Source organism: Pseudonaja textilis, chromosome 16 (genome assembly GCF_049901715.1).
Source record: "Pseudonaja textilis isolate UNSWEBS1 chromosome 16, rPseTex1.2, whole genome shotgun sequence".
Taxonomy (NCBI): Eukaryota; Metazoa; Chordata; class Lepidosauria; order Squamata; family Elapidae; genus Pseudonaja; species Pseudonaja textilis.
Window position 1 is genome coordinate 9,477,668 of NC_142005.1, and position 26,521 is coordinate 9,504,188.

A 26,521-nucleotide genomic window follows, 5' to 3' on the forward strand; every position below is an offset into this window, starting at 1 on the left:
GAGTCCTGGTTTATTTAACAGGGGAGGCTGCAAGGATCGCAGATGATGCCACAGCCACCGAGACGTCCCAGGCGGCCTCCGTAGGTGCCACGATAACGTCTGAGACCTCCGAAACCTCCGAGACCTCCGAGACCTCCGAAACCTCCGAAACCTCCGAGACCTCCGAAACCTCCGAAACCTCCGATACCTCCGATACCTCCAGGGGCACTTGGGTTGTAGCCTCCGACGGCAACGGGATCACAGCTGGCGGACAGGATGGGACCAGGGATGGTGACCACACAGGCAGGGGGCTGGATGGTCACCTCGGAGGGTGGGATCTGGTTGATGCAGGAGGGGTTGACTCCGGCCAGGGTGCCCAGGCTTCCTGAGGATTCAGCCAAGGCCCCAGCTCCGTAGCCCAAACCGTAGCCAAGACCTCCAGAGCCGAGACCCCAACCGAGACCTTTGGAACCAGATGATCCGAAACCAACAGCTGGGGTGGAGGCGCAAGATGGCACAGCACAAGAGGGTCCACAGAAAGCCATGGTGTTGAGTTGTGAGGTGAATCTATTGCACAAAATAGAGTTTGTGAGAATTGCATCCGTTCCCTTTTACCAACACATCCCCTGCTTCTTCTATCAACCAACACAATAACTTTAATGGGATTTGATTTGCTCGGACTGGGGTGAATGGTAGCCTCTAACTGGTCTTCTCAAGCTAGGCTTCCTTGACCTGAAATGGTCAAGAGGCTCACCAGTAGAGGCCATGAATTTTGGAAGGCAGAGCTGGAAACCCATTCCTTCCCTTTCTTAGAGGGGAGAAAAATAGTTGAAGAAATAATCTGACTTTAAAAACGTGCCTTTCTCTTAGCTCCCAGTTATTTCAGAAGTCCGATTTAGAGCCAATGTGATGGCTCTTGACCAACTGGCTTCAACTGCTAATGGTGTGAAGTAAAAGAAGAAGAAAAGAAGGTTCTGGAAAAAGCAGAGGCACTCTGGTTCTATAGCCTGGCCAAATAGCAAACCCCCAAATGACTTCTTGAAAGCAGAAACATTGAACAAGAATTCTGGCCTATGATGAGGTCCATATTTTGAAGTGCCTCAGATTTTGACTTGAAGATTTACCTCAGCTACCTCAAAAGACTGGATTGCTTTCATTCCTCTCTCTCCCATTCTCCCCTCTCCCTCCCTCCCTTTGACGCTCCCTTATTCTCCCTTTCTCTCTAAACCCTGAGCTCTGGAACTCGAAGTGAACCCTTCCTACTCCTTCAAACAGAACACCGGAAGCTGGTTCCGAAAGCAGATGCATTCAGAAGCATTCTAACCCCTGTTGAGGTCCAAATCTTGCAGAATCTCAGATTCTGGCTGGAAGATCTACCTCATCTGCTCGCAACCAGGAGGGATTCTCTCTAAGTAGATAGCCTTACCTGCTTCGGAGAGTAGTAGTGGAGACAGGAGAGTCAACTACAAGCTGATGGCACTCCAGAGTGCAGAGAGGGTTTTTATACCATTCCCTCTGTGTCCTCAGGAAATTGGGGCTCATAAAACTTCATTAGGCTTCCTACAATTTGCATTTCTGGCATTCAAAAGAAAACAAAAAGCACTTCATTCAGCAGAAACTGTGACATTGCCACTGTAAGTTGCAATAATCATGTCACCACAAATAAGCTACTACTTCTTCTGTTCTTCCTTTGTAGTATGCAAGTCAAATGTTTCTGTTTATCTGAGCAACACCCATGGGGTGGGGATGAAGGCAAGATCAAAGCCAGATTGTTGTTGTCAGCAGTGACTCTGCGAAAATGACAACATTTTTGTGGATCGACACGGAGACCCAAGGATTCCTTTGACTTCAAGGTGTGGAGAACTTATGACTCTGCAGGTATCCCTGAACCTATCCAACACATGGGAACATAGAAAATGAGTATTCCCCAGAACCAGTTCACCCAAGTTCCTTTTGATCCTGAAGCTACTTGCTCCAGGTTGACTCTCCTCTGCAGTGATGATTGGAAGGAGCAGCATCCTGGAGGTCTCATCACCAGTTCCAGAACCTCACAGTGGAACTTTCTCCATGATGGTTCCCTTTCTGAACTACCTGACCCAAATATTTTGACCAACCCAATTTTAGTTAAGGTTCTATAGAGCCATGAAAACATGTCTGATCTGGAGACATTTGAAGCAACGTCAAGAACCTATACTGCTGTTGGCATACAAGTTCTCAAGCTCTGATAATGATGGTTTGTTCAAATGAATTAGTTAAGATGGGTTAGCAAGGTACATAAATCCTACTTTCTTTTTCCAGAACAACAGTGTTGGAAGGGGCCTCTATATTCCCACACTTGTTGTACACAGGTTCTACTACATCACTCTAAGAGGTGATCATTCAGCCTTTCTTTGAAGGCCCCCTATGAAAGCTTCCAAACCTTATGTTTGTGTGTTCTCTCTCTCTCTCTCTCTCTCCCCTCTCCCTCTCTTTGACACTCTCTTCTTCTCCCTTTCTCTCCAAAATCTGTCCTCTATCTTCTGAATGAACATGTTGACTGAAAATCAAATAAATCTTTATTGAATGTTATTATTTCTAGTAGACCAGATCAGTGAATCTACTGATGCTTAATCCCTGCTTCTGATGTAACAGGGATGAGGAGAAAATATTGTCAGTTGCAACTGAATAATTGAATGAACTTTTGAGATTTGAAATTATGAACAGGATATGTGAATGCTGCTTTGTGTTCCGCAAGGGTAGAAATAAAGTGTATTTATAGGAAAGGAAAGGAAAAAAGGCAGAAGGAAGGAAGGAAGGAAGGAAGAAAGGAAGGAAGGAAGGAAGAAAGGAAGGAAGGAAGGAAGGAAGGAAGGAAGGAAGGAAGGAAGGAAGAAAGAAAGAAAGAAAGAAAGAAAGAAAGAAAGAAAGAAAGAAAGAAAGAAAGAAAGAAAGAAATCAAAGTGGCAATTGAATCTTGTTGGACTGACAAAATGCTAAGTCTTCAAACTCATGTTTATTTCCTATCATTAAAGTAATTTGAGGCAGTTTGATGAGACTTTGCACAAACACGAATGAAACTCTGGAGCAAAAAGGGGCGTTTCTAAGCTAGCGGTGGGGACAGAAAAACAGTATAAAAGAGCTTCTCCTGCTGAGAGTTTCCATCAGCTTCATCTCCTCCTCTTGACTGCTTCTCCAAGAGTCTCTCTGGTAAGCCCCTTGTATCTGAGATGCCTTTCTGAGTTGTTATGGCTCTTTGTTTTGTGAATTGGGCTGGGAAGGGAGGGAGGGAGGGAGGGAGGGAGGGAGGGAAGAGAGAGAGAAGGGAGAAAGATTAGAAGGAAGGATGGATGGACAGATGGAAGGAAGAATGAAAGGAAGGATAGAAGGAAGGATAGAAGGAAGGAAGGAAAGGAAGAAAGGGGAACGTGCAGATTTATACAACTGTGGAGCAGCCATCTTAGGGCTTTCCATCAAGATGGGAAGTCACTGTCCACTAATGCGATTCCCCCTAACGGCAGACTAAACGTTCTTGCAGTATTCCCAATGAAGTGCCTTGTGACCAATCCTCAGTCTTATGACCGTGATAGCAACATCCTGGCAGTCCTGTGATCAATATTTGGGGGCTTGGCAACTAGGTGCATTCATGACAGTCTCAATTGTGGTCCTACGTTGAAGACCACCATACCAGGAAGAGTCTTCTGTTTTTTTTCTTTGATGCCATTCATGCTCTGGGTGTGAATCACAAAACCCATGGTTCTTCTTCTTCTTCCAACAGCTCTTCCATCCAGCCATGGCTTTCTGTGGACCCTCTTGTGCTGTGCCATCTGTTGCCTCTGCCCCAGCTGTTGGCTTTGGATCAGCTGGTGCCAGGGTTTCGGCTCTGGAGGTCTTGGCAACAATCTGGGTTACCGTTTCGGTTATCGCCATGGTTTGAGCTTTGGCTTGGAGCTGGGGCCTTGGCCGAATCCTCAGGAAGCCTGGGCACCCTGGCCGGAGTCATCCCCAAAGCCATCAACCAGATCCCACCCTCTGAGGTGACCATCCAGCCCCCTGCAGCTGTGGTCACCATCCCTGGTCCCATCCTGTCCGCCAGCTGTGAGCCCGTTGCCGCCGGAGGCTACAACCCATGTGCCCCGGAGATATCGGAGACTTGGGTGCTGGCTACCTAGGAGGCCGCCTGGGGCGTCTCAGTCGCAGTGGCGGCATCTGCGCTCTCCCCTGCAACCTCCCCTGCTAAATCAACTGGACTCTCCATGACCAAAAACGGATTTCAGAAGGTTGGATAAAGCGTACCTGAGCCTCATTCTGGACTGCATCGATTTTTGACAAACCGGTTGCGTTTGCCTTTCGATGGATAAAATTGATGTGGAAGACCTCTTATGACCCTGTTGGGCTTCTCTTAGTCTTCGTTTCCCCTGCCAACCTTGCTTTAAAACAGCTCAACATCCTTCTCCCTTTGCCTATATATAAAACCAGCCTTCACCAGCTCTTGTGTCTCTCTTAATGTCCCTTCTGTGTCTTCCAATAAAATGTGCTTTATTTGAACCCACGTCTCTGTCCTCCTTTGCGCTCTATCCTTGGTAGCATGGGTTACTGTGAATTAAATTAAAGTGGGAGACTCTTGTCTTCAAAAGAGAAGAGCCTGCCTTCGGGGCTTCCAAGGACACTAAGATAAACCAAATCGAGGTCCTTCTAAGTCCAACCGTTGGTTTCTCCCAAAGGTCAACCACTACGGTGATTGCAAAGAGAAGCTTAGAGATCTGCCCCTTTCGTGCCACCACAGTTCACTACAGTACATTGGACGGATGGTCTCCTGCAGTTAATGATGAATTTTCAAGACTCATAGTAGGCATCTCCTCCATGATGGCATCTCATTCACCATTAATGGCCACTTAATGGCCACCAGCAGATTTCACCATCTTCTCTCTCCCTCTCTTGCACTCTTAGGTCTTCAAGGTTTGCCTTTGGGCAGCCCAGAACCTGAACCCATTCAGACAAAGGAGTATCTGTTGAGGTTCACCTTCAGTTGTTAATGGTTTGGTTGAACCTCTCAGAAAACACAAGGACTTTGGCAGAAGGTCGGAACCCAAATCATGCAGAAATGCCACCGATCCTCTCCTCCAACAGTGATCCTTGCTGGTTCTTCCCCACTTGGATCAAAAATTTGAATATTTATTGGGTTAGTCAGTCAATCAGTCAATTCTTCTGGGGAATTCCTGAAGATTCCATGAACTCCAGAATTTTCCATTCTTCTTCCAATCCTTGTTCATCCAGCTGTTCTAACAGATTTAGCACAGCACGGAAATGCAGCAGGTCCTTCCATCCCATGATGGCTTCAGCCAACTCAGGGTGCAGCTCCTTAGCACAGCCTTTCCATGAAGAGACTCGACCTAGGGATCACCCCTGGCTGAGATGAGGGATGTAGGAAACATGGTCTCCTTGCCAAGGCCATAGCATATCTCCAGAGAAGCTGCAGTAGAGGAAAGAATTTACTCTAAGTGTTATCCTAAATTCTATGTTCTCAAGCTTTGATGAGAAATCCGGGAGAAGAGCTAGCAAGAGGACCTCATTCCTGCTGAAACCTTTTACTCTCTGGTCATCATGATTGTCTACAGTAAGAAGGAATTCCACAAGCTCTTTCTATCTTGTGGACTTTGATTTGTCTGTTCTGAAAAAAAGTGACCATAGGAAGTATGGCGTTAGCCGTTTCATCTTTATAGGGCATCTTCAGAGGTGAGTAGCCAGATATTGTTCCATGAGAGTTCAAAGCCTCTTCAGGGAATCAAACTCATTGGCCTCCATGCTTTGCATAACTTTATTTGATCCATTAAATTTTAGATCTGGCAACCTGTAATTGTTACTCTGGTTTGGAGCCCGTAAGAGGGTGTATTTTGATTGTACCTTCCCTTTGTGGACATGAGCCTGATCCTAGAGTGGACCTATGGTGGTTCCCACAGGTTTGCTGCATTGGTACTGAACATCTCATGTTCCTTAGGCCTCTCATCAAAATATCTTATGATGAGAGGCCTAAGGAACATGAGATGTTCAGTCCTCAAGACAATCAATCAAGCTGAATAGAGTTGGAAGAAACCTTGAAGATCTTCTAGTCCAATCCCTGCTCAAGTAAGACAACCTAGACCAAAGAAGCTCCCATGTCTTCTTTTCAACTGGCCCTGAACCTTTTCCAGACTGAATATCGTTCTTATCTGTGGTGCCCAGAATCATGCAAACTTCTCCAGATGTGTTGTCAGCAAGGCAGAATCGAGGGGAAGGAGAAGCGGAATTGTGATAGACTTTCTAGCAGCCTTGACTGAGACCTGGCCCAGTTTATGGGGATGAATGCAAAGGGAAACCCAACCAACGATCTCTTTCACCCGTCATGGCTAATTCCTCAGCAGAGGAACCTTGCCCACCCTTCTCTCTCACCCTTACTCGCCCAGGCTCCATGGAGAAAACCTCCACCCAGAGATGACTTCGCCCACCTTCACATGACAACCAAAGAGAACCACAAGTTTGCAGTGCAGAATGACTTTTATTAAAGGGCAAAGAAAGAACATTAAGAGAAACCGTGCAGGTGTGCCAAAGCACTCCAAAACCATCCACATTTCCTGTTTGAGAAAGGGAAGAGACAAGGTCCTCCATGACTTAATTCAAAACCTTCCTGCTTCAATTAGCAGGGGGCTCATTCACAGGAAGGCATGGTCGTCGCTGGTGAAGATGGCTAGGAAAGAGGTGAAAGTGACTTGTGAAAGCTAGATGTGGGCCAATGTATGATCCAGGCATGCCTTGGCCAATCTTCTAAAGTCCAGTTTGATCGTGGAGAGTCCTGGTTTATTTAACAGGGGAGGCTGCAAGGATCGCAGATGATGCCACAGCCACCGAGACGTCCCAGGCGGCCTCCGTAGGTGCCACGATAACGTCTGAGACCTCCGAAACCTCCGAGACCTCCGAGACCTCCGAAACCTCCGAAACCTCCGAGACCTCCGAAACCTCCGAAACCTCCGATACCTCCGATACCTCCAGGGCACTTGGGTTGTAGCCTCCGACGGCAACGGGATCACAGCTGGCGGACAGGATGGGACCAGGGATGGTGACCACACAGGCAGGGGGCTGGATGGTCACCTCGGAGGGTGGGATCTGGTTGATGCAGGAGGGGTTGACTCCGGCCAGGGTGCCCAGGCTTCCTGAGGATTCAGCCAAGGCCCCAGCTCCGTAGCCCAAACCGTAGCCAAGACCTCCAGAGCCGAGACCCCAACCGAGACCTTTGGAACCAGATGATCCGAAACCAACAGCTGGGGTGGAGCGCAAGATGGCACAGCACAAGAGGGTCCACAGAAAGCCATGGTGTTGAGTTGTGAGGTGAATCTATTGCACAAAATAGAGTTTGTGAGAATTGCATCCGTTCCCTTTTACCAACACATCCCCTGCTTCTTCTATCAACCAACACAATAACTTTAATGGGATTTGATTTGCTCGGACTGGGGTGAATGGTAGCCTCTAACTGGTCTTCTCAAGCTAGGCTTCCTTGACCTGAAATGGTCAAGAGGCTCACCAGTAGAGGCCATGAATTTTGGAAGGCAGAGCTGGAAACCCATTCCTTCCCTTTCTTAGAGGGGAGAAAAATAGTTGAAGAAATAATCTGACTTTAAAAACGTGCCTTTCTCTTAGCTCCCCAGTTATTTCAGAAGTCCGATTTAGAGCCAATGTGATGGCTCTTGACCAACTGGCTTCAACTGCTAATGGTGTGAAGTAAAAGAAGAAGAAAAGAAGGTTCTGGAAAAAAGCAGAGGCACTCTGGTTCTATAGCCTGGCCAAATAGCAAACCCCCCCAAATGACTTCTTGAAAGCAGAAACATTGAACAAGAATTCTGGCCTATGATGAGGTCCATATTTTGAAGTGCCTCAGATTTTGACTTGAAGATTTACCTCAGCTACCTCAAAAAGACTGGATTGCTTTCATTCCTCTCTCTCCCATTCTCCCCCTCTCCCTCCCTCCCTTTGACGCTCCCTTATTCTCCCTTTCTCTCTAAACCCTGAGCTCTGGAACTCGAAGTGAACTCTTCCTACTCCTTCAAACAGAACACCGGAAGCTGGTTCCGAAAGCAGATGCATTCAGAAGCATTCTAACCCCTGTTGAGGTCCAAATCTTGCAGAATCTCAGATTCTGGCTGGAAGATCTACCTCATCTGCTCGCAACCAGGAGGGATTCTCTCTAAGTAGATAGCCTTACCTGCTTCGGAGAGTAGTAGTGGAGACAGGAGAGTCAACTACAAGCTGATGGCACTCCAGAGTGCAGAGAGGGTTTTTATACCATTCCCTCTGTGTCCTCAGGAAATTGGGGCTCATAAAACTTCATTAGGCTTCCTACAATTTGCATTTCTGGCATTCAAAAGAAAACAAAAAGCACTTCATTCAGCAGAAACTGTGACATTGCCACTGTAAGTTGCAATAATCATGTCACCACAAATAAGCTACTACTTCTTCTGTTCTTCCTTTGTAGTATGCAAGTCAAATGTTTCTGTTTATCTGAGCAACACCCATGGGGTGGGGATGAAGGCAAGATCAAAGCCAGATTGTTGTTGTCAGCAGTGACTCTGCGAAAATGACAACATTTTTGTGGATTGGCATGGAGACCCAAGGATTCCTTTGACTTCAAGGTGTAGAGAGCTTATGACTCTGCACGTATCGCTAAACCTATCCAACAAATGGGAACATAGAAAAAAGAGTATTCCCCAGAACCAGTTCACCCAAGTTCCTTTTGATCCTGAAGCTACTTGCTCCAGGTTGACTCTCCTCTGCAGTGATGATTGGAAGGAGCAGCATCCTGGAGGTCTCATCACCAGTTCCAGAACCTCAAAGTGGAACTTTCTCCACGATGGTTCCCCTTTCTAAACTACCTAACCCAAATATTTTGACCAACCCAATTTTAGTTAAGGTTCTATAGAGCCATGAAAACATGTCTGATCTGGAGACATTTGAAGCAACATCAAGAACCTATACTGCTGTTGGCATACAAGTTCTCAAGCTCTGATAATGATGGTTTGTTCAAATAAATTAGTTAAGATGGGTTAGCAGGGTACATAAATCCTACTTTCTTTTCCAGAACAACAGAGTTGAAGGGGCCTCTATATTCCCACACTTGTTGTACACAGGTTCTACTACATCACTCTAAGAGGTGATCATTCAGCCTTTCTTTGAAGGCCCCCTATGAAAGCTTCCAAACCTTATGTTTGTGTGTTCTCTCTCTCTCTCTCTCTCTCTTTCTCTCTCTCTCTCTCCCTCTCCCTCTCTTTGACACTCTCTTCTTCTCCCTTTCTCTCCAAAATCTGTCCTCTATCTTCTGAATGAACATGTTGACTGAAAATCAAATAAATCTTTATTGAATGTTGTTATTCCTAGTAGACCAGATCAGTGAATCTACTGATGCTTAATCCCTGCTTCTGATGTAACAGGGATGAGGAGAAAATAATGTCAGTTGCAACTGAATAATTGAATGAACTCTTGAGATTTGAAATTATGAACAGGATATGTGAATGCTGCTTTGTGTTTAGCAAGGCTAGAAATAAAGTGTATTTATAAGAAAGGAAAGAAAAAGAAGAGAGAAGAAAGAAAGAAAGAAAGAAAGAAAGAAAGAAAGAAAGAAAGAAAGAAAGAAAGAAAGAAAGAAAGAAAGAAAGAAAGAAAGAAAGAAAGATCAAAGTGGCAATTGGATCTTGTTGGACTGACAAAATGCTAAGTCTTCAAACTCATGTTTATTTCCTATCATTAAAGTAATTTGAGGCAGTTTGATGAGACTTTGCACAAACATGAATGAAACCCTGGAGCAAAAAGGGGCATTTCTAAGCTAGCGGTGGGGACAGAAAAACAGTATAAAAAGAGCTTCTCCTGCTGAGAGTTTCCATCAGCTTCATCTCCTCCTCTTGACTGCTTCTCCAAGAGTCTCTCCGGTAAGCCCCTTGTATCTGAGATGCCTTTCTGAGTCGTTATGGCTCTTTGTTTTGTGAATTGGGCTGGGAAGGGAGGGAGGGAGGGAGGGAGGGAGGGAGGGAAGAGAGAGAGAAGGGAGAAAGATTAGAAGGAAGGATGGATGGACAGATGGAAGGAAGAATGAAAGGAAGGATAGAAGGAAGGATAGAAGGAAGGAAGGAAAGGAAGGAAGGGGAACGTACAGATTTATACAACTGTGGAGCAGCCATCTTAGGGCTTTCCATCAAGATGGGAAGTCACTGTCCACTAATGTAATTCCCCCTAACGGCAGACTAAACATTCTTGCAGTATTCCCAATGAAGTGCCTTGTGACCAATCCTCAGTCTTATGACCATGATAGCAACATCCTGGCAGTCCTGTGATCAATATTTGAGTGCTTGGCAACTAGGTGCATTCATGACAGTCTCAATTGTGGTCCTACGTTGAAGGCCACCATACCAGGAAGAGTCTTCTGTTTTTTTTTCTTCGATGCCATTCATGCTCTGGGTGTGAATCACAAAACCCATGGTTCTTCTTCTTCTTCTTCCAACAGCTCTTCCATCCAGCCATGGCTTTCTGTGGACCCTCTTGTGCTGTACCATCTTGTGCCTCTGCCCCAGCTGTTGGCTTCGGATCAGCTGGTGCCAGGGGTTTCAGCTCTGGAGGTCTTGGCGACGATCTGGGTTACCGTTTCGGTTATGGCCGTGGTTTGGGCTACGGCTACGGAGCTGGGGCCTTGGCAGAATCCTCAGGAAGCCTGGGCACCCTGGCCGGAGTCATCCCCAAAGCCATCAACCAGATCCCACCCTCCGAGGTGACCATCCAGCCCCCTGCAGCTGTGGTCACCATCCCTGGTCCCATCCTCTCCGCCAGTTGTGAGCCCGTTGCTGTTGGAGGCTACAACCCATGTGCCCCTGGAGGTATCGGAGGCTTGGGTGCTGGCTACCTCGGAGGCCGCCTGGGGCGTCTCAGTCGCAGTGGCGGCATCTGCGCTCTCCCCTGCAACCTCCCCTGCTAAATCAACCGGACTCTCCATGACCAAAAACGGATTTCAGAAGGTTGGATAAAGCGTACCTGAGCCTCGTTCTGGACTGCATCGATTTTTGACAAACCGGTTGCGTTTGCCTTTCGATGGATAAAATTGATGTGGAAGACCTCTTATGACCCTGTTGGACTTCTCTTAGTCTTCGTTTCCCCCCGCCAACCTTGCTTTAAAACAGCTCAACATCCTTCTCCCTTTGCTTATATATAAAACCAGCCTTCACCAGCTCTTGTGTGTCTCTTAATGTCCCTTCTGTGTCTTCCAATAAAATGTGCTTTATTTGAACCCACGTCTCTGTCCTCCTTTGCGTTCTATCCTTGGTAGCATGGGTTACTGTGAATTAAATTAAAGTGGGAGACTCTTGTCTTCAAAAGAGAAGAGCCTGCCTTCGGGGCTTCCAAGGACACTAAGATGAACCAAATCAAGGTCCTTCTAAGTCCAACCGTTGGTTTCTCCCAAAGGTCAACCACTACGGTGATTGCAAAGAGAAGCTTAGAGATCTGCCCCTTTCGTGCCACCACAGTTCACTACAGTACATTGGACGGATGGTCTCCCTGCAGCTAATGATGAATTTTCAAGACTCATAGTAGGCATCTCCTCCATGATGGCATCTCATTCACCATTAATGGCCACTTAATGGCCACCAGCAGATTTCACCATCTTCTCTCTCCCTCTCTTGCACTCTTAGGTCTTCAAGGTTTGCCTTTGGGCAGCCCAGAACCCGAACCCATTCAGACAAAGGAGTATCTGTTGAGGTTCACCTTCAGTTGTTAATGGTTTGGTTGAACCTCTCAGAAAACACAAGGACTTTGGCAGAAGGTCGGAACCCAAATCAAGCAGAAATGCCACCGATCCTCTCCTCCAACAGTGATCCTTGCTGGTTCTTCCCCACTTGGATCAAAAATTTGAATATTTATTGGGTTAGTCAGTCAATCAGTCAATTCTTCTGGGGAATTCCTGAAGATTCCATGAACTCCAGAATGTTCCCTTCTTCTTCCAATCCTTGTTCATCCAGCTGTTCTAACAGATTTAGCACAGCACGGAAATGCAGCAGGTCCTTCATCCCATGATGGCTTCAGCCAACTCAGGGTGCAGCTCCTTAGCACAGCCTTTCCATGAAGAGACTCGACCTAGGGATCACCCCTGGCTGAGATGAGGGATGTAGGAAACATGGTCTCCTTGCCAAGGCCATAGCATATCTCCAGAGAAGCTGCAGTAGAGGAAAGAATTTACTCTAAGTGTTATCCTAAATTCTATGTTCTCAAGCTTTGATGAGAAATCCGGGAGAAGAGCTAGCAAGAGGACCTCATTCCTGCTGAAACCTTTTACTCTCTGGTCATCATGATTGTCTACAGTAAGAAGGAATTCCACAAGCTCTTTCTATCTTGTGGACTTTGATTTGTCTGTTCTGAAAAAAAGTGACCATAGGAAGTATGGCGTTAGCCGTTTCATCTTTATAGGGCATCTTCAGAGGTGAGTAGCCAGATATTGTTCCATGAGAGTTCAAAGCCTCTTCAGGGAATCAAACTCATTGGCCTCCATGCTTTGCATAACTTTATTTGATCCATTAAATTTTAGATCTGGCAACCTGTAATTGTTACTCTGGTTTGGAGCCCGTAAGAGGTGTATTTTGATTGTACCTTCCCTTTGTGGACATGAGCCTGATCCTAGAGTGGACCTATGGTGGTTCCCACAGGTTTGCTGCATTGGTACTGAACATCTCATGTTCCTTAGGCCTCTCATCAAAATATCTTATGATGAGAGGCCTAAGGAACATGAGATGTTCAGTCCTCAAGACAATCAATCAAGCTGAATAGAGTTGGAAGAAACCTTGAAGATCTTCTAGTCCAATCCCTGCTCAAGTAAGACAACCTAGACCAAAGAAGCTCCCATGTCTTCTTTTTCAACTGGCCCTGAACCTTTTCCAGACTGAATATCGTTCTTATCTGTGGTGCCCAGAATCATGCAAACTTCTCCAGATGTGTTGTCAGCAAGGCAGAATCGAGAGGAAGGAGAAGCGGAATTGTGATAGACTTTCTAGCAGCCTTGACTGAGACCTGGCCCAGTTTATGGGGATGAATGCAAAGGGGAAACCCAACCAATGATCTCTTTCACCCACCACGGCTTATTTCTCAGCAGAGGAACCTTGCCCACCCTTCTCTCTCCACCCTTACTCGCCCAGGCTCCATGGAGAAAACCTCCACCCAGAGAAGACTTCGCCCACCTTCACATGACAACCAAAGAGAACCACAAGTTTGCAGTGCAGAATGACTTTTATTAAAGGGCAAAGAAAGAACATTAAGAGAAACCGTGCAGTTGTGCCAAAGCACTCCAGAGCCATCCACATTTCCTGTTTGAGAAAGGGAAGAGACAAGGTCCTCCATGACTTAATTCGAAAACCTTCCCTGCTTCAATTAGCAGGGGGGCTCATTTCACAGGAAGGCATGGTCGTCGCTGGTGAAGATGGCTAGGAAAGAGGTGAAAGTGACTTGTGAAAGCTAGATGTGGGCCAATGTACGATCCAGGCATGCTTTGGCCAATCTTCTAAAGTCCAGTTTGATCGTGGAGAGTCCTGGTTTATTTAACAGGGGAGGCTGCAAGGATCGCAGATGATGCCACAGCCACCGAGACGTCCCAGGCGGCCTCCGTAGGTGCCACGATAACGTCTGAGACCTCCGAAACCTCCGAAACCTCCGATACCTCCGATACCTTCAATACCTCCGATACCTCCAGGGGCACTTGGGTTGTAGCCTCCGACGGCGACGGGATCACAGCTGGCAGACAGGATGGGACCAGGGATGGTGACCACAACTGCAGGGGGCTGGATGGTCACCTCGGAGGGTGGGATCTGGTTGATGCTGGAGGGGTTGACTCCAGCCAGGGTGCCCAGGCTTCCTGAGGATTCAGCCAAGGCCCCAGCTCCGTAGCCCAAACCGTAGCCAAGACCTCGAGAGCCGAGACCCCAACCGAGACCGTTGGAACCAGCTGATCCGAAGCCAACAGCTGGGGCAGAGGCGCAAGATGGCACAGCACAAGAGGGTCCACAGAAAGCCATGGTGTTGAGTTGTGAGGTGAATCTATTGCACAAAATAGAGAGTTTGTGAGAATTGCATCTGTTCCCTTTTAGCAACACATCTCCTGCTTCTTCTATCAACCAACATGATAACTTTAGAAAGATTTGATTTGCTCGGACTGGGGTGAATGGTAGCCTCTAACTGGTCTTCTCAAGCTAGGCTTCCTTGACCTGAAATGGTCAAGAGGCTCACCAGTAGAGGCCATGAATTTTGGAAGGCAGAGCTGGAAACCCATTATAATCCGACTTTAAAAACGTGCCTTTCTCTTAGCTCCCCAGTTATTTCAGAAGTCCGATTTAGAGCCAATGTGATGGCTCTTGACCAACTGGCTTCAACTGCTAATGGTGTGAAGTAAAAGAAGAAGAAAAGAAGGTTCTGGAAAAAAGCAGAGGCACTCTGGTTCTATAGCCTGGCCAAATAGCAAACCCCCCAAATGACTTCTTGAAAGCAGAAACATTGAACAAGAATTCAGGCCTATGATGAGGTCCATATTTTGAAGTGCCTCAGATTTTGACTTGAAGATCTACCTCAGCTATCTCAAAAAGACTGGATTGCTTTCATTCCTCTCTCTCCCATTCTCCCCCTCTCCCTCCCTCCCTTTGACGCTCCCTTATTCTCCCTTTCTCTCTAAACCCTGAGCTCTGGAACTCGAAATGAACCCTTCCTGCTCCTTCAAACAGAACACCGGAAGCTGGTTCTGAAAGCAGATGCATTCAGAAGCATTCTAACCCCTGTTGAGGTCCAAATCTTGCAGAATCTCAGATTCTGGCTTGAAGATCTACCTCATCTGCTCGCAACCAGGAGGGATTCTCTCTAAGTAGATAGCCTTACCTGCTCCGGAGAGTAGTAGTGAAGACAGGAGAGTCAACTACAAGCTGATGGCACTCCAGAGTGCAGAGAGGGTTTTTATACCATTCCCTCTGCGTCCTCAGGAAATTGGGGCTCATAAAACTTCATTAGGCTTCCTACAATTTGCATTTCTGGCATTCAAAAGAAAACAAAAAGCACTTCATTCAGCAGAAACTGTGACATTGCCACTGTAAGTTGCAATAATCATGTCACCACAAATAAGCTACTACTTCTTCTGTTCTTCCTTTGTAGTATGCAAGTCAGATGTTTCTGTGTATCTGAGCAACATCCATGGGGTGGGGATGAAGGCAAGATCAAAGCCAGATTGTTGTTGTCAGCAGTGACTCTGCGAAAATGACAACATTTTTGTGGATTGGCACGGAGACCCAAGGATTCCTTTGACTTCAAGGTGTGAAGAACTTATGACTCTGCAGGTATCGCTGAACCTATCCAACACATGGGAACATAGAAAAATGAGTATTCGCCAGAACCAGTTCACCCAAGTTCCTTTTGATCCTGAAGCTACATGCCCCAGGTTGACTCTCCTCTGCAGTGATGATTGGAAGGAGCAGCATCCTGGAGGTCTCATCACCAGTTCCAGAACCTCACAGTGGAACTTTCTCCACGATGGTTCCCCTTTCTGAACTACCTAACCCAAATATTTTGACCAACCCAATTTTAGTTAAGGTTCCATAGAGCCATGAAAACATGTCTGATCTGGAGACATTTGAAGCAACGTCAAGAACCTATACTGCTGTTGGCATACAAGTTCTCAAGCTCTGATAATGATGGTTTGTTCAAATAAATTAGTAAAGATGGGTTAGCAAGGTACATAAATCCTACTTTCTTTTCCAGAACAACAGAGTTGCAAGGGGCCTCTATATTACCACACTTGTTGTACACAGGTTCTACTACATCACTCTAAGAGGTGATCATTCAGCCTTTCTTTGAAGGCCCCCTATGAAAGCTTCCAAACCTTATGTTTGTGTGTTCTCTCTCTCCTTCTCCCTCTCCCTCTCTTTGACACTCTCTTCTTCTCCCTTTCTCTCCAAAATCTGTCCTCTATCTTCTGAATGAACATGTTGACTGAAAATCAAATAAATCTTTATTGAATGTTGTTATTCCTAGTAGACCAGATCAGTGAATCTACTGATGCTTAATCCCTGCTTCTGATGTAACAGGGATGAGGAGAAAATAATGTCATTTGCAACTGAATAATTGAATGAACTCTTGAGATTTGAAATTATGAACAGGATATGTGAATGCTGCTTTGTGTTCAGCAAGGGTAGAAATAAGGTGTATTTATAAGAAAGGAAAGAAAAAGAAGAGAGAAGGAAGAAAGAAAGAAAGAAAGAAAGAAAGAAAGAAAGAAAGAAAGAAAGAAAGAAAGAAAGAAAGAAAGAAAGAAAGAAAGAGAAAGAAAGAAAGAAAGAAAGAAAGAAAGAAAGAAAGAAAGAAAGAAAGAAAGAAAGAAAGAAAGAAAGAAAGAAAGAAAGAAATCAAAGTGGCAATTGAATCTTGTTGGACTGACAAAATGCTAAGTCTTCAAACTCATGTTTATTTCCTATCATTAAAGTAATTTGAGGCAGTTTGATGAGACTTTGCACAAACATGAATGAAACTCTGGAGCAAAAAGGGGTGTTTCTAAGCTAGCGGTGGGGACAGAAAAACAGTATAAAAGAGCTTCTCCTGCTGAGAGTTTCCATCAGCTTCATCTCCTCCTCTTGACTGCTTCTCCAAGAGTCTCTCTGGTAAGCCCCTTGTATCTGAGATGCCTTTCTGAGTCGTTATGGCTCTTTGTTTTGTGAATTGGGGTGGGAAGGGAGGAAGGAAGGAAGGAAGGAAGGAAGGAAGGAAGGAAGGAAGGAAGGAAGGAAGGAAGGAGGGAGGAGAGAGAGAAGGGAGAAAGATTAGAAGGAAGGATGGATGGACGGATGGAAGGAGGCATGAAAGGAGGGATTGAAGGAAGGACGGAAGGGAGGAAGGAAAGGAAGGAAGGGGATAGGAATGGAGAAGGAAGATTAGAAGGAAGGAAAGAATAAGGATGGAAGAGAAAGAGAAGAAAGGAAAGGAGGGAGGGAAGAAGGAAGGAAAGGAATGGAGAAGGAAGGAAGGAAGTGAATTGGGACAGAAGAGAAAGAGAAGTAAGGGAGGTAGGAAGAGAAGGAGGGCAAAAAGAAGGAAAGGAAGGAGGGAATAAGGATGGAGGAGAAGGAGAAAGGAGGGAGGAAGGAAGGGAGGGAGGAAAATTCAGTTTAAATCACACTGAAAATTTGTAGGGGGCAAGAGAGAAAGAAGGAAGGAAGGAAGGAAGGAAGGAAGGAAGGAAGGAAGGAAGGAAGGAAGGAAGGAAGGAAGGAAGGAAGGAAGGAAGGAAGGAAGGATTTGAAACAATTCTGTCTCCTCTTAGGAAGAGCCTAGAAAAAATTTTCATTCTGACCTTAAAGCAGTATCCAGAAAACATGCTTGATCTCAGAATGATACACCTGCTGTACTTATATTTCATTCAAATACCAGCAAAAACATCCAGATTTATACAACTGTGGAGCATCCATCTTAGGGCTTTCCATCAAGATGGGAAGTCACTGTCCACTAATGTAATTCCCCCTAACGGCAGACTAAACATTCTTGCAGTATTCCCAATGAAGTGCCTTGTGACCAATCCTCAGTCTTATGACCATGATAGCAACATCCTGGCAGTCCTGTGATCAATATTTGGGTGCTTGGCAACTAGGTGCATTCATGACAGTCTCAATTGTGGTCCTATGTTGAAGGCCACCATACCAGGAAGAGTCTTCTGGTTTTTTTTCTTTGATGCCATTCATGCTCTGGGTGTGAATCACAAAACCCATGGTTCTTCTTCTTCTTCCAACAGCTCTTCCATCCAGCCATGGCTTTCTGTGGACCCTCTTGTGCTGTGCCATCTTGTGCCTCTGCCCCAGCTGTTGGCTTTGGATCAGCTGGTGCCAGGGGTTTCGGCTCTGGAGGTCTTGGCTACGATCTGGGTTACGCTTTGGGTTCTTTCCCTGGTTTGGGCTACGGCTACGGAGCTGGAGCCTTGGCCGAATCCTCAGGAAGCCTGGGCACCCTGGCCGGAGTCATCCCCAAAGCCATCAACCAGATCCCACCCTCCGAGGTGACCATCCAGCCCCCTGCCTCTGTGGTCACCATCCCTGGTCCCATCCTGTCCGCCAGCTGTGAGCCCGTTGCTGTTGGAGGCTACAACCCATGTTCCCCTGGAGGTATCGGAGGTATTGGAGGTTTCGGAGGTCTCGGACGTTATCGTGGCACCTACGGAGGCCGCCTGGGGAGTCTCGGTCGCAGTGGCAGCCTCTGTGCTCTCCCCTGCAACCTCCCCTGCTAAATCAACCGGACTCTCCATGACCAAAAATGGATTTCAGAAGGTTGGATAAAGCGTACCTGAACCTCATTCTGGACTGCATCGATTTTTGACAAACCGGTTGTGTTTGCCTTTCGATGGATAAAATTGATGTGGAAGACCTCTTATGACCCTGTTGGACTTCTCTTAGTTTTGTTTCCCCCCACCAACCTTGCTTTAAAACAGCTCAACATCCTTCTCCCTTTGCTTATATATAACCAGCCTTCACCAGCTCTTGTGTGTCTCTTAATGTCCCTTCTGTGTCTTCCAATAAAATGTGCTTTATTTGAACCCACGTCTCTGTCCTCCTTTGCGCTCCCTCCTTGGTAGCATGGGTTACTGTGAATTAAATTAAAGTGGGAGACTCTTGTCTTCAAAAGAGAAGAGCCTGCCTTCGGGGCTTCCAAGGACACTAAGATGAACCAAAACAAGGTCCTTCTAAGTCCAATCACTTTGGTTTCTCCCAAAGGTCAACCACTACGGTGATTGCAAAGAGAAGCTTAGAGATCTGCCCCTTTGGTGCCACCACAGTTAATGTCTCCCTGCAGTTAATGATGAATTTTCAAGACTCATAGTAGGCATCTCCTCCATGATGGCATCTCATTCACCATTAATGGCCACTTAATGGCCACTAGCAGATTTCACCATCTTCTCTCTCCCTCTCTTGCACTCTTAGGTCTTCAAGGTTTGCCTTTGGGCAGCCCAGAACCCAAACCCATTCAGACAAAGGAGTATCTGTTTAGGTTCACCTTCAGTTGTTAATGGTTTGGTTGAACCTCTCAGAAAACACAAGGACTTTGGCAGAAGGTCGGAACCCAAATCATGCAGAAATGCCACCGATCCTCTCCTCCAACAGTGATCCTTGCTGGTTCTTCCCCACTTGGATCAAAAATTTGAATATTTATTGGGTTAGTCAGTCAATCAGTCAATTCTTCTGGGGAATTCCTGAAGATTCCATGAACTCCAGAATGTTCCATTCTTCTTCCAATCCTTGTTCATCCAGCTGTTCTAACTGATTTAGCACAGCACGGAAATGCAGCAGGTCCTTCATCCCATGATGGCTTCAGCCAACTCAGGGTGCAGCTCCTTAGCACAGCCTTTCCATGAAGAGACTCGACCTAGGGATCACCCCTGGCTGAGATGAGGGATGTAGGAAACATGGTCTCCTTGTCAAGGCCATAGCATATCTCCAGAGAAGCTGCAGTAGAGGAAATAATTTACTCTAAGTGTTATCCTAAATTCTATGTTCTCAAGCTTTGATGAGCAATCCAGGAGAAGAGCTAGCAAGAGGACCTCATTCCTGCTGAAACCTTTTACTCTCTGGTCATCATGATTGTCTACAGTAAGAAGGAATTCCACAAGCTCTTTCTTTGATTTGTCTGTTCTGAAAAAAAGTGGAAGTATGACATTAGCCGTTTCATCTTTATAGGGCATCTTCAGAGGTGAGAAGCCATATATTCTTCCATGAGAGTTCAAAGCCTCTTCAGGGAATCAAACTCATTGGCCTCCATGCTTTGGATAACTTTATTTGATCCATTAAATTTTAGATCTGGCAACCTGTAATTGTTACTCTGGTTTGGAGCCCGTAAGAGGGTGTATTTTGATTGTACCTTCCCTTTGTGGACATGAGCCTGATCCTAGAGTGGACCTAGGGTGGTTCCCACAGGTTTGCTGACTTGGTACTGAACATCTCATGTTCCTTAGGCCTCTCATCAAAATATCTTATGATGAGAGGCCTAAGGAACATGAGATGTTCAGTCCTCAAGACAATCAATCAAGCTGAATAGAGTTGGAAGAAACCTTGAAGATCTTCTAGTCCAATCCCTGCTCAAGTAAGACAACCTAGACCAAAGAAGCTCCCATGTCTTCTTTTTCAACTGGCCCTGAACCTTTTCCAGACTGAATATCATTCTTATCTGTGGTGCCCAGAATCATGCAAACTTCTCCAGATGTGTTGTCAGCAAGGCAGAATCGAGGGGAAGGAGAAGCGGAATTGTGGTAGACTTTCTAGCAGCCTTGACTGAGACCTGGCCCAGTTTATGGAGATGAATGCAAAGGGGAAACCCAACCAACGATCTCTTTCACCCACCACGGCTTATTCCTCAGCAGAGGAACCTTGCCCACCCTTCTCTCTCCACCCTTACTCGCCCAGGCTCCATGGAGAAAACCTCCACCCAGAGAAGACTTCGCCCACCTTCACATGACAACCAAGGAGAACCACAAGTTTGCAGTGCAGAATGACTTTTATTAAAGGGCAAAGAAAGAACATTAAGAGAAACCGTGCAGGTGTGCCAAAGCACTCCAGGGCCATCCACATTTCCTGTTTGAGAAAGGGAAGAGACAAGGTCCTCCATTACTTAATTCGAAAACCTTCCCTGCTTCGTTTAGCAGGGGGGCTCATTTCACAGGAAGGCATGTTAGTCGCTGCTGAAGATGGCTAGGAAAGAGGTGAAAGTGACTTGTGAAAGCTAGATGTGGGCCAATGTACGATCCAGGCATGCTTTGGCCAATCTTCTAAAGTCCAGTTTGATCGTGGAGAGTCCTGGTTTATTTAACAGGGGAGGCTGCAAGGATTGCAGATGCTGCCACGGCGACCGAGACGCCCCAGGCGGCCTCCGAGGTAGCCAGCACCCAAGCCTCCGATACCTCCAGGGGCACATGGGTTGTAGCCTCCGACGGCGACGGGCTCACAGCTGGCGGACAGGATGGCACCAGGGAGGGTGATCACAACTGCAGGGGGCTGGATGGTCACCTCGGAGGCTGGGACCTGGTTGATGGGTTTGGGGATGACTCCGGCCAGGGTGCCCAGGCTTCCTGAGGATTCGGCCAAGGCCCCAGCTCCGTAGCCGTAGCCCAAACCATAGCCGAGACCTCCATAGCCGAGACCTCCATAGCCGAGACCTCTGGAACCAGCTGATCCAAAGCCAACAGCTGGGGCAGAGGCACAAGATGGCACAGCACAAGAAGGTCCACAGAAAGCCATGGCTGAATGGAAGAGCTGTTGGAAGAAGAAAAAGAAGAACCATGGGTTTTATGATTCACACCTAGAGCACGAATAGCATCCAAGAAAGAAACAGAAGACTCTTCCTGGTATCGTGGACAGGAAGCCTCAACATACACAACAACAGAGTTGGATGGGACCTGGGAGGTCTTCTAGTCCAACCCCCTGCTCAAGAAGGAGACCCTCTATCATTTCAGACAAAGGACTGTCCCATCTCTTTTTAATGAGCTCCAGTGTTGAAGCATCCACAACTTCCTGAAGTCAAGTCAAAATCACACTTGGGACTGTCATAAATGTGTGCTTGTTTTCAAACCCTCTAATTTTGATCCCATTGCCAAGTTTCACTTGTTTTTATGACCTCTTTTGGCTTGGTCATTAAAAGAATCCAGGTTTCTCTGTTGGCTTTGCTTCTTGGAAGTCACCTAGAAAGCTCATAAACTGTGACTATATGAGAGCCTGGGACATTGCAACTGGTTAATCCTGGGATCAAGAAGTAATTGTTTCGTCTTTTCTCAAAAACCTGCAGAGACGGCTACGGTCCCTATCAGATAGCTCTTCCACAGTTCTCCAAATCTGCAAGTTTCCCCTAACATTTGTCTCTCATTCTGAGACAAACATGTTTTCTGAATGCTCAGAGCTCTTAAATGTCTTAAAGGTCTTTCCTTCCTTCCTTTCATCCATCATATTCTGAGTACAACATATTGTCAGTCTTCCATGCCACCCCATTCCATGAAACCAAGAGCCATAACAACTCAGAAAGGCATCTCAGATACAAGGGACTTACCAGAGAGACTCTTGGAGAAGCAGTCAAGAGGAGGAGATGACGCTGATGGAAACTCTCAGCAGGAGAAGCTCTTTTTATACTGTTTTTCTGTCCCCACCACTTATTTAGAGACACCCCCTTTTTTACCACAGGGTTTCATTAACAAGCGTTTTCTGCATAGCTTCCTTCCTCTGGTGCAAATTATTTTAATAAGTAGAAATAAGTAGTTGAAGACTTAGCATTTTATCAACCACAGAAATTGTGGTTGTCCCTTTAATCTTTTCTTTTCTTGTTTCCATGAATATCATTCATTCATTCAAAGTACAATGGATGAATGAATGAATGAATGAATGAATGAATGAATGAATGAAGTGAATGAGTGAATGAGTGAGTGAAGTGAACAATTGAGTGAGTGAACAATTGTTGTTCACTGTTGTTATTGAGGGACCTGGTCTATTCCTAGCGTCACCATCTCTCTTCATGTTCTTACAAGGTGAAGGCAACAATTGAAAATGACAGAAAAGGTCAACTCTTTTCTCAATATTTAAGATCAAGTAGAATTGGCATTCATCGTGCCATCATTTGTTCCACAAAGTCAGAAGTCTCCCAGAGAAGGAACCTCTACTGATGGATTTCCATCACTGATAATAACTTTAAAATAATCTACTAGTATTCCTTGTTCATTTATTTACTGACTCTGGCTTATAGGCTCCTCCAGTCCCAGAAGAAACCAGCACAAAAAAAGAGACAAAAGCAATAGAAACAAGGAGAAGCAATTCACACCAGACCCACGACCCATATCTTGGATCTTCACACCACTCCAAATGTGCTCCAGAACACCCATGTTTTTGCACTTCTTTGAAAGTTTAGTAAAGTTGGGTTGGTCAAAATATTTGGGATAAACCAAATATTTGGACAGGGGGACTATCATGGAGAAGGTTGGACGCTGAGCTTCTGGAGGTGACAAGACCATCACGAGAAGGTTGAACGCTGAGGTTCTGGTGGTGAAACTCCATTCATGATGGGACCTCCTGGATGCTTCCTCCTCTAGATATCACTGCAGAGTGGGATTTATCTACCCTACTAAGCCATGTTATCTAATTTATTTGAACAAACCATTGTTATCAGAGCTTGAGAACTTGTGTCCCAACAGCAGCACGTGTCCTTCACACTGCTTCAAATCTCTAGAACAGACATGTTTTCATGGCTCCATGAAAGCTTACCAATGTTGGGTTGGTCAACCTTTTCAGGTTAGATAGTTCAGAAAAGGGGACTACCATGGAGAAAGGATGCTTCTCCCTCCAGACATTACTGAAAAGTAAAGTCAACCTGGAGCAGGTGGACTCAGGTTCAAAGTGAACTGGGGTTACTGGTTTTCAACAAGGCCTTGAGAACACCATTCTGGCATCTTCCCATATGTTGGGTAGTTTGGGGGATATTTGCAGCGTCATAAGCTACCCATCTTGAAGTCAAAGATATTCTGTGCTGATTCAAGGAAATGCCAACATTTTCATGAAGTTGCTACTGAGGAAAACAACTCAGCTTTGATCCTGACTTTAGGCCCTCCCTGTGGCAGTGGCACATTTCCAAGATCAGATAAACCAAAGCGTTAGACCTGAAGTTAGCAAACTTGAAAGGATGCACAGATCACCCAGTAGCTTATTTGTGGTGACATGATGATTGTACCTCAGAATGCCAAGGTGACGATTTCTGCTGAGGGAAGAACCTTTTTTACTCTTTTGAATGACCAAAAAAGAAAATTGTAGGAAGCCAAATGACGTATTATGAGTCCCAACTTCCTGGGGACGCAGAGAGAATGGTATAAAAACCCTCTCTGCTCTCTGTAGCACCATCAGCTTCTGGTTGACTCTCCTGTCTTCACTACTTCTCTCCGAAGCAGGTAAGACTATCGTCTCAGAGAGAATCCCTCCTGGTTGTGAGCAGATGAGGTAGATGGAGGTTCTTCAAAATATGGACCTCTTTATAGGCTAGAATGCTTCTGCTTTCAGAACCAGCTTCCGGTGTTCTATTTGAAGGAGTAGGAAGACTTCATTTTGAGTTTCAGAAGTTAGAAGTCAGGGTTTGGAAAGAAAGGGAGAAAAAGAGAGTGTTAAAGGGAGGGAGAGAGAGGGAAAGAAGAGAGAGGGGCGAATGGAGAGAGAGGGGGGGAGGGAGGGAAGGAGGGAGAGAGGGATAACAAAAGCAATCCAGTCGTTTTGAGATAGCTGAAGTAGATTTTCAAGTCAGAATCTGAGGTTCTTCAAAATATGGACCTCATCATAGGTTTGAATACTTCTGCTTTTAGAATCATGCTTTCTGTTTGAAGGACTAAGATGGGCTTCATTTTGAGTTTCCCCTCCCCCACTCCTTCTCTATTTTTAGCTTCCCATCCTAAGAGAACTGACTTTATGGTTAGGATACTGGAAAATAATCAGGTCTTTTTGAGATAGCTTGGATGGTCATAAAATCCAGGTTGTAATGACAAAAGATTGAGGGTAATCAGTTAACTCAACTGTTAACTAGAAGGAATGATTGAGACCCAATATTGACTTCTAACTCAGAGGGCGTGAAACCAGTTGAGAAGTTGAGGTCTAATTTTAGTTTCAGAGAGAGTTAACTAAAAACAAAATTGATTTTGTCCCGGAATGATTCCTCTTAGGTATTACATATATTAACAGCAGCAAGAATTTCATATGCTTAGTACTGGACGAAAAACTCCATACCACCTGAAGGCTTAAGAATAATTAAAAAAATTAGAGTGTGTGGAAATGGATAAATTAACTATGGCATTACAAGGCAAAACAGACACAGAATACAATGCAGTATGGGAAATATGGTTTATTCGGATTGATAATAGATATAAGAATAGAAAATGTAAATAAAGTATATAATAAATAAGAGGGTATGAAAGTATTATGTATTGTAAGTTTTGATAGGACACATAAGCGTATATATAATGTCACAGCACTGTTTAATAACTATTGGTATTATGTATACATGGAAAAAAAACTCAATAAAGCATTATTTAAAAAAAAAATAGTTTCAGAGAAGATGACAAGAAAAATATGGGAGGACCTTTCTCATGATCTCTTTGGGATTTGTCCATTAGCTGGCCAAAGAAAGAAGCAAACTCTTCAGCCTTAAACCAAGGCACAGGGCACAGAGCTGGACTAATATTTACAGAGTATTTTTACACTTGATGGACTTGAGACACAGAAATGCAGGTTTCTCCCCTACTTTATAACTGAGGTAGAACCGTGGAGCCTGGGATTTGATGTTGAATCTTGGTGACCATGCATTGTTCTTCTAGAACGTTTCTTTTTTTAGTCCTCCCTGTAATCTGAGGAAGTCGGTTGGCCGAGGACCATCATGTTGGATCCAAAGTGGGCTTCGAAAATAACGGGGCTGCTGAAGGAAAGCCAAGTGCTTAAAGCTGGACCTTTTCTTCAAAATGTTCTTCTCCCCTCTAAGAAAGGGAAGGGTTTGGGATTCAGGCTCTGCCTTCCAAAGTTCATGGTCCGTACTGGTGAGCCTCCTGACCATTTCAGGTTGAGGAAAGCCTAGCTTGGGAAGATCAGTTAGAGTCTACCATTCACTCCCGTCCGAGCAAATCAAATCCTGTTAAAATGATTGTGTCCGTTGACGGAAGAAGCAAGGGGTATGGTGATAGAAATGAACTGAATGCAATTCTCACAATCTCTCTCTGTTTCTTACGTTAGACTCACTTCACAACTCAACACCATGGCTTTCTGTGGACCCTCTTGTGCTGTGCCATCTTGCGCCTCCGCCCCAGCTGTTGGCTTTGGATCAGCTGGTTCCAGAGGTCTCGGCTATGGAGGTCTCGGCTATGGAGGTCTTGGCTCTGGTTTAGGTTATGGCTACGGAGCTGGGGCCTTGGCCGAATCCTCAGGAAGCCTGGGCACCCTGGCCGGAGTCATCCCCAAACCCATCAACCAGATCCCAGCCTCTGAGGTGACCATCCAGCCCCCTGCAGTTGTGGTCACCCTCCCTGGTCCCATCCTGTCAGCCAGCTGTGAGCCTGTCGCCGTCGGAGGCTACAACCCATGTGCCCCCGGAGGTATTGGAGGTCTCGGACGCTTAGGTGCAGGCTACCTCGGAGGCCGGCTGGGGCGTCTCGGTGGCCGTGGCATCATCTGCGATCCTTGCAGCCTCCCCTGTTAAATAAACCAGGACTCTCCATGACCAAATACAGATTTCAGAAGATTGGCTAAGGCCCTATTTTGCTGTTTGCAGTTTTCACAATGCTCCTCTGCCTTCTCCAGGTTGCTCTAGATCCTATTGCTTGTGTTTTTCCCCCAATATTTTCACAACCAGCAGAGAACTACATCCTCCTGTGAAATTATCTCTCCACTAAATTGATCAGTCAAGGTATCAAGAAGCTGTGCAAACATCTTCTTGGCTACAGAGGTCCTTCATTGGGTTATGGTTATGGATCTGGTGCTTTGGCTGAAAGTTCGGGCAGCATAGA

General features: G+C 45.7%; 2 protein-coding genes and 1 pseudogene across 3 annotated transcripts; all 3 read right to left on the reverse strand.

Annotated features, from left to right (window-relative positions):
- On the reverse strand, nucleotides 1-1,658 carry LOC148124593 (uncharacterized). The gene is made up of 2 exons (XM_087914161.1): nucleotides 1,406-1,658; nucleotides 1-546 (listed from the first exon to the last, which is right to left on the reverse strand). The coding sequence occupies exons 1-2, from the start codon at nucleotides 1,519-1,521 to the stop codon at nucleotides 15-17; spliced, it is 648 nt and encodes a 215-aa protein (XP_087770287.1). The 5' UTR covers nucleotides 1,522-1,658; the 3' UTR covers nucleotides 1-14.
- A 5,026-nt stretch (nucleotides 1,659-6,684) lies between these two features.
- LOC148124594 (uncharacterized) lies at nucleotides 6,685-8,441 on the reverse strand (annotated as a pseudogene).
- Nucleotides 8,442-13,294: 4,853 nt separating this feature from the next.
- LOC148124595 (uncharacterized) lies at nucleotides 13,295-22,142 on the reverse strand. 2 transcript variants are annotated; one of them, XM_087914170.1, is made up of 2 exons: nucleotides 22,054-22,142; nucleotides 13,295-14,043 (listed from the first exon to the last, which is right to left on the reverse strand). In XM_087914170.1, exon 2 carries the CDS (start codon nucleotides 14,019-14,021, stop codon nucleotides 13,548-13,550), a length of 474 nt encoding a protein of 157 aa, XP_087770296.1. In that variant the 5' UTR covers nucleotides 14,022-14,043; nucleotides 22,054-22,142; the 3' UTR covers nucleotides 13,295-13,547. The 2 variants fall into 2 exon arrangements, with proteins under 2 accessions (XP_087770296.1, XP_087770295.1); XM_087914169.1 differs by lacking the exon at nucleotides 22,054-22,142 and adding an exon at nucleotides 14,872-15,017.
- Between the last annotated feature and the right edge of the window lie 4,379 nt (nucleotides 22,143-26,521).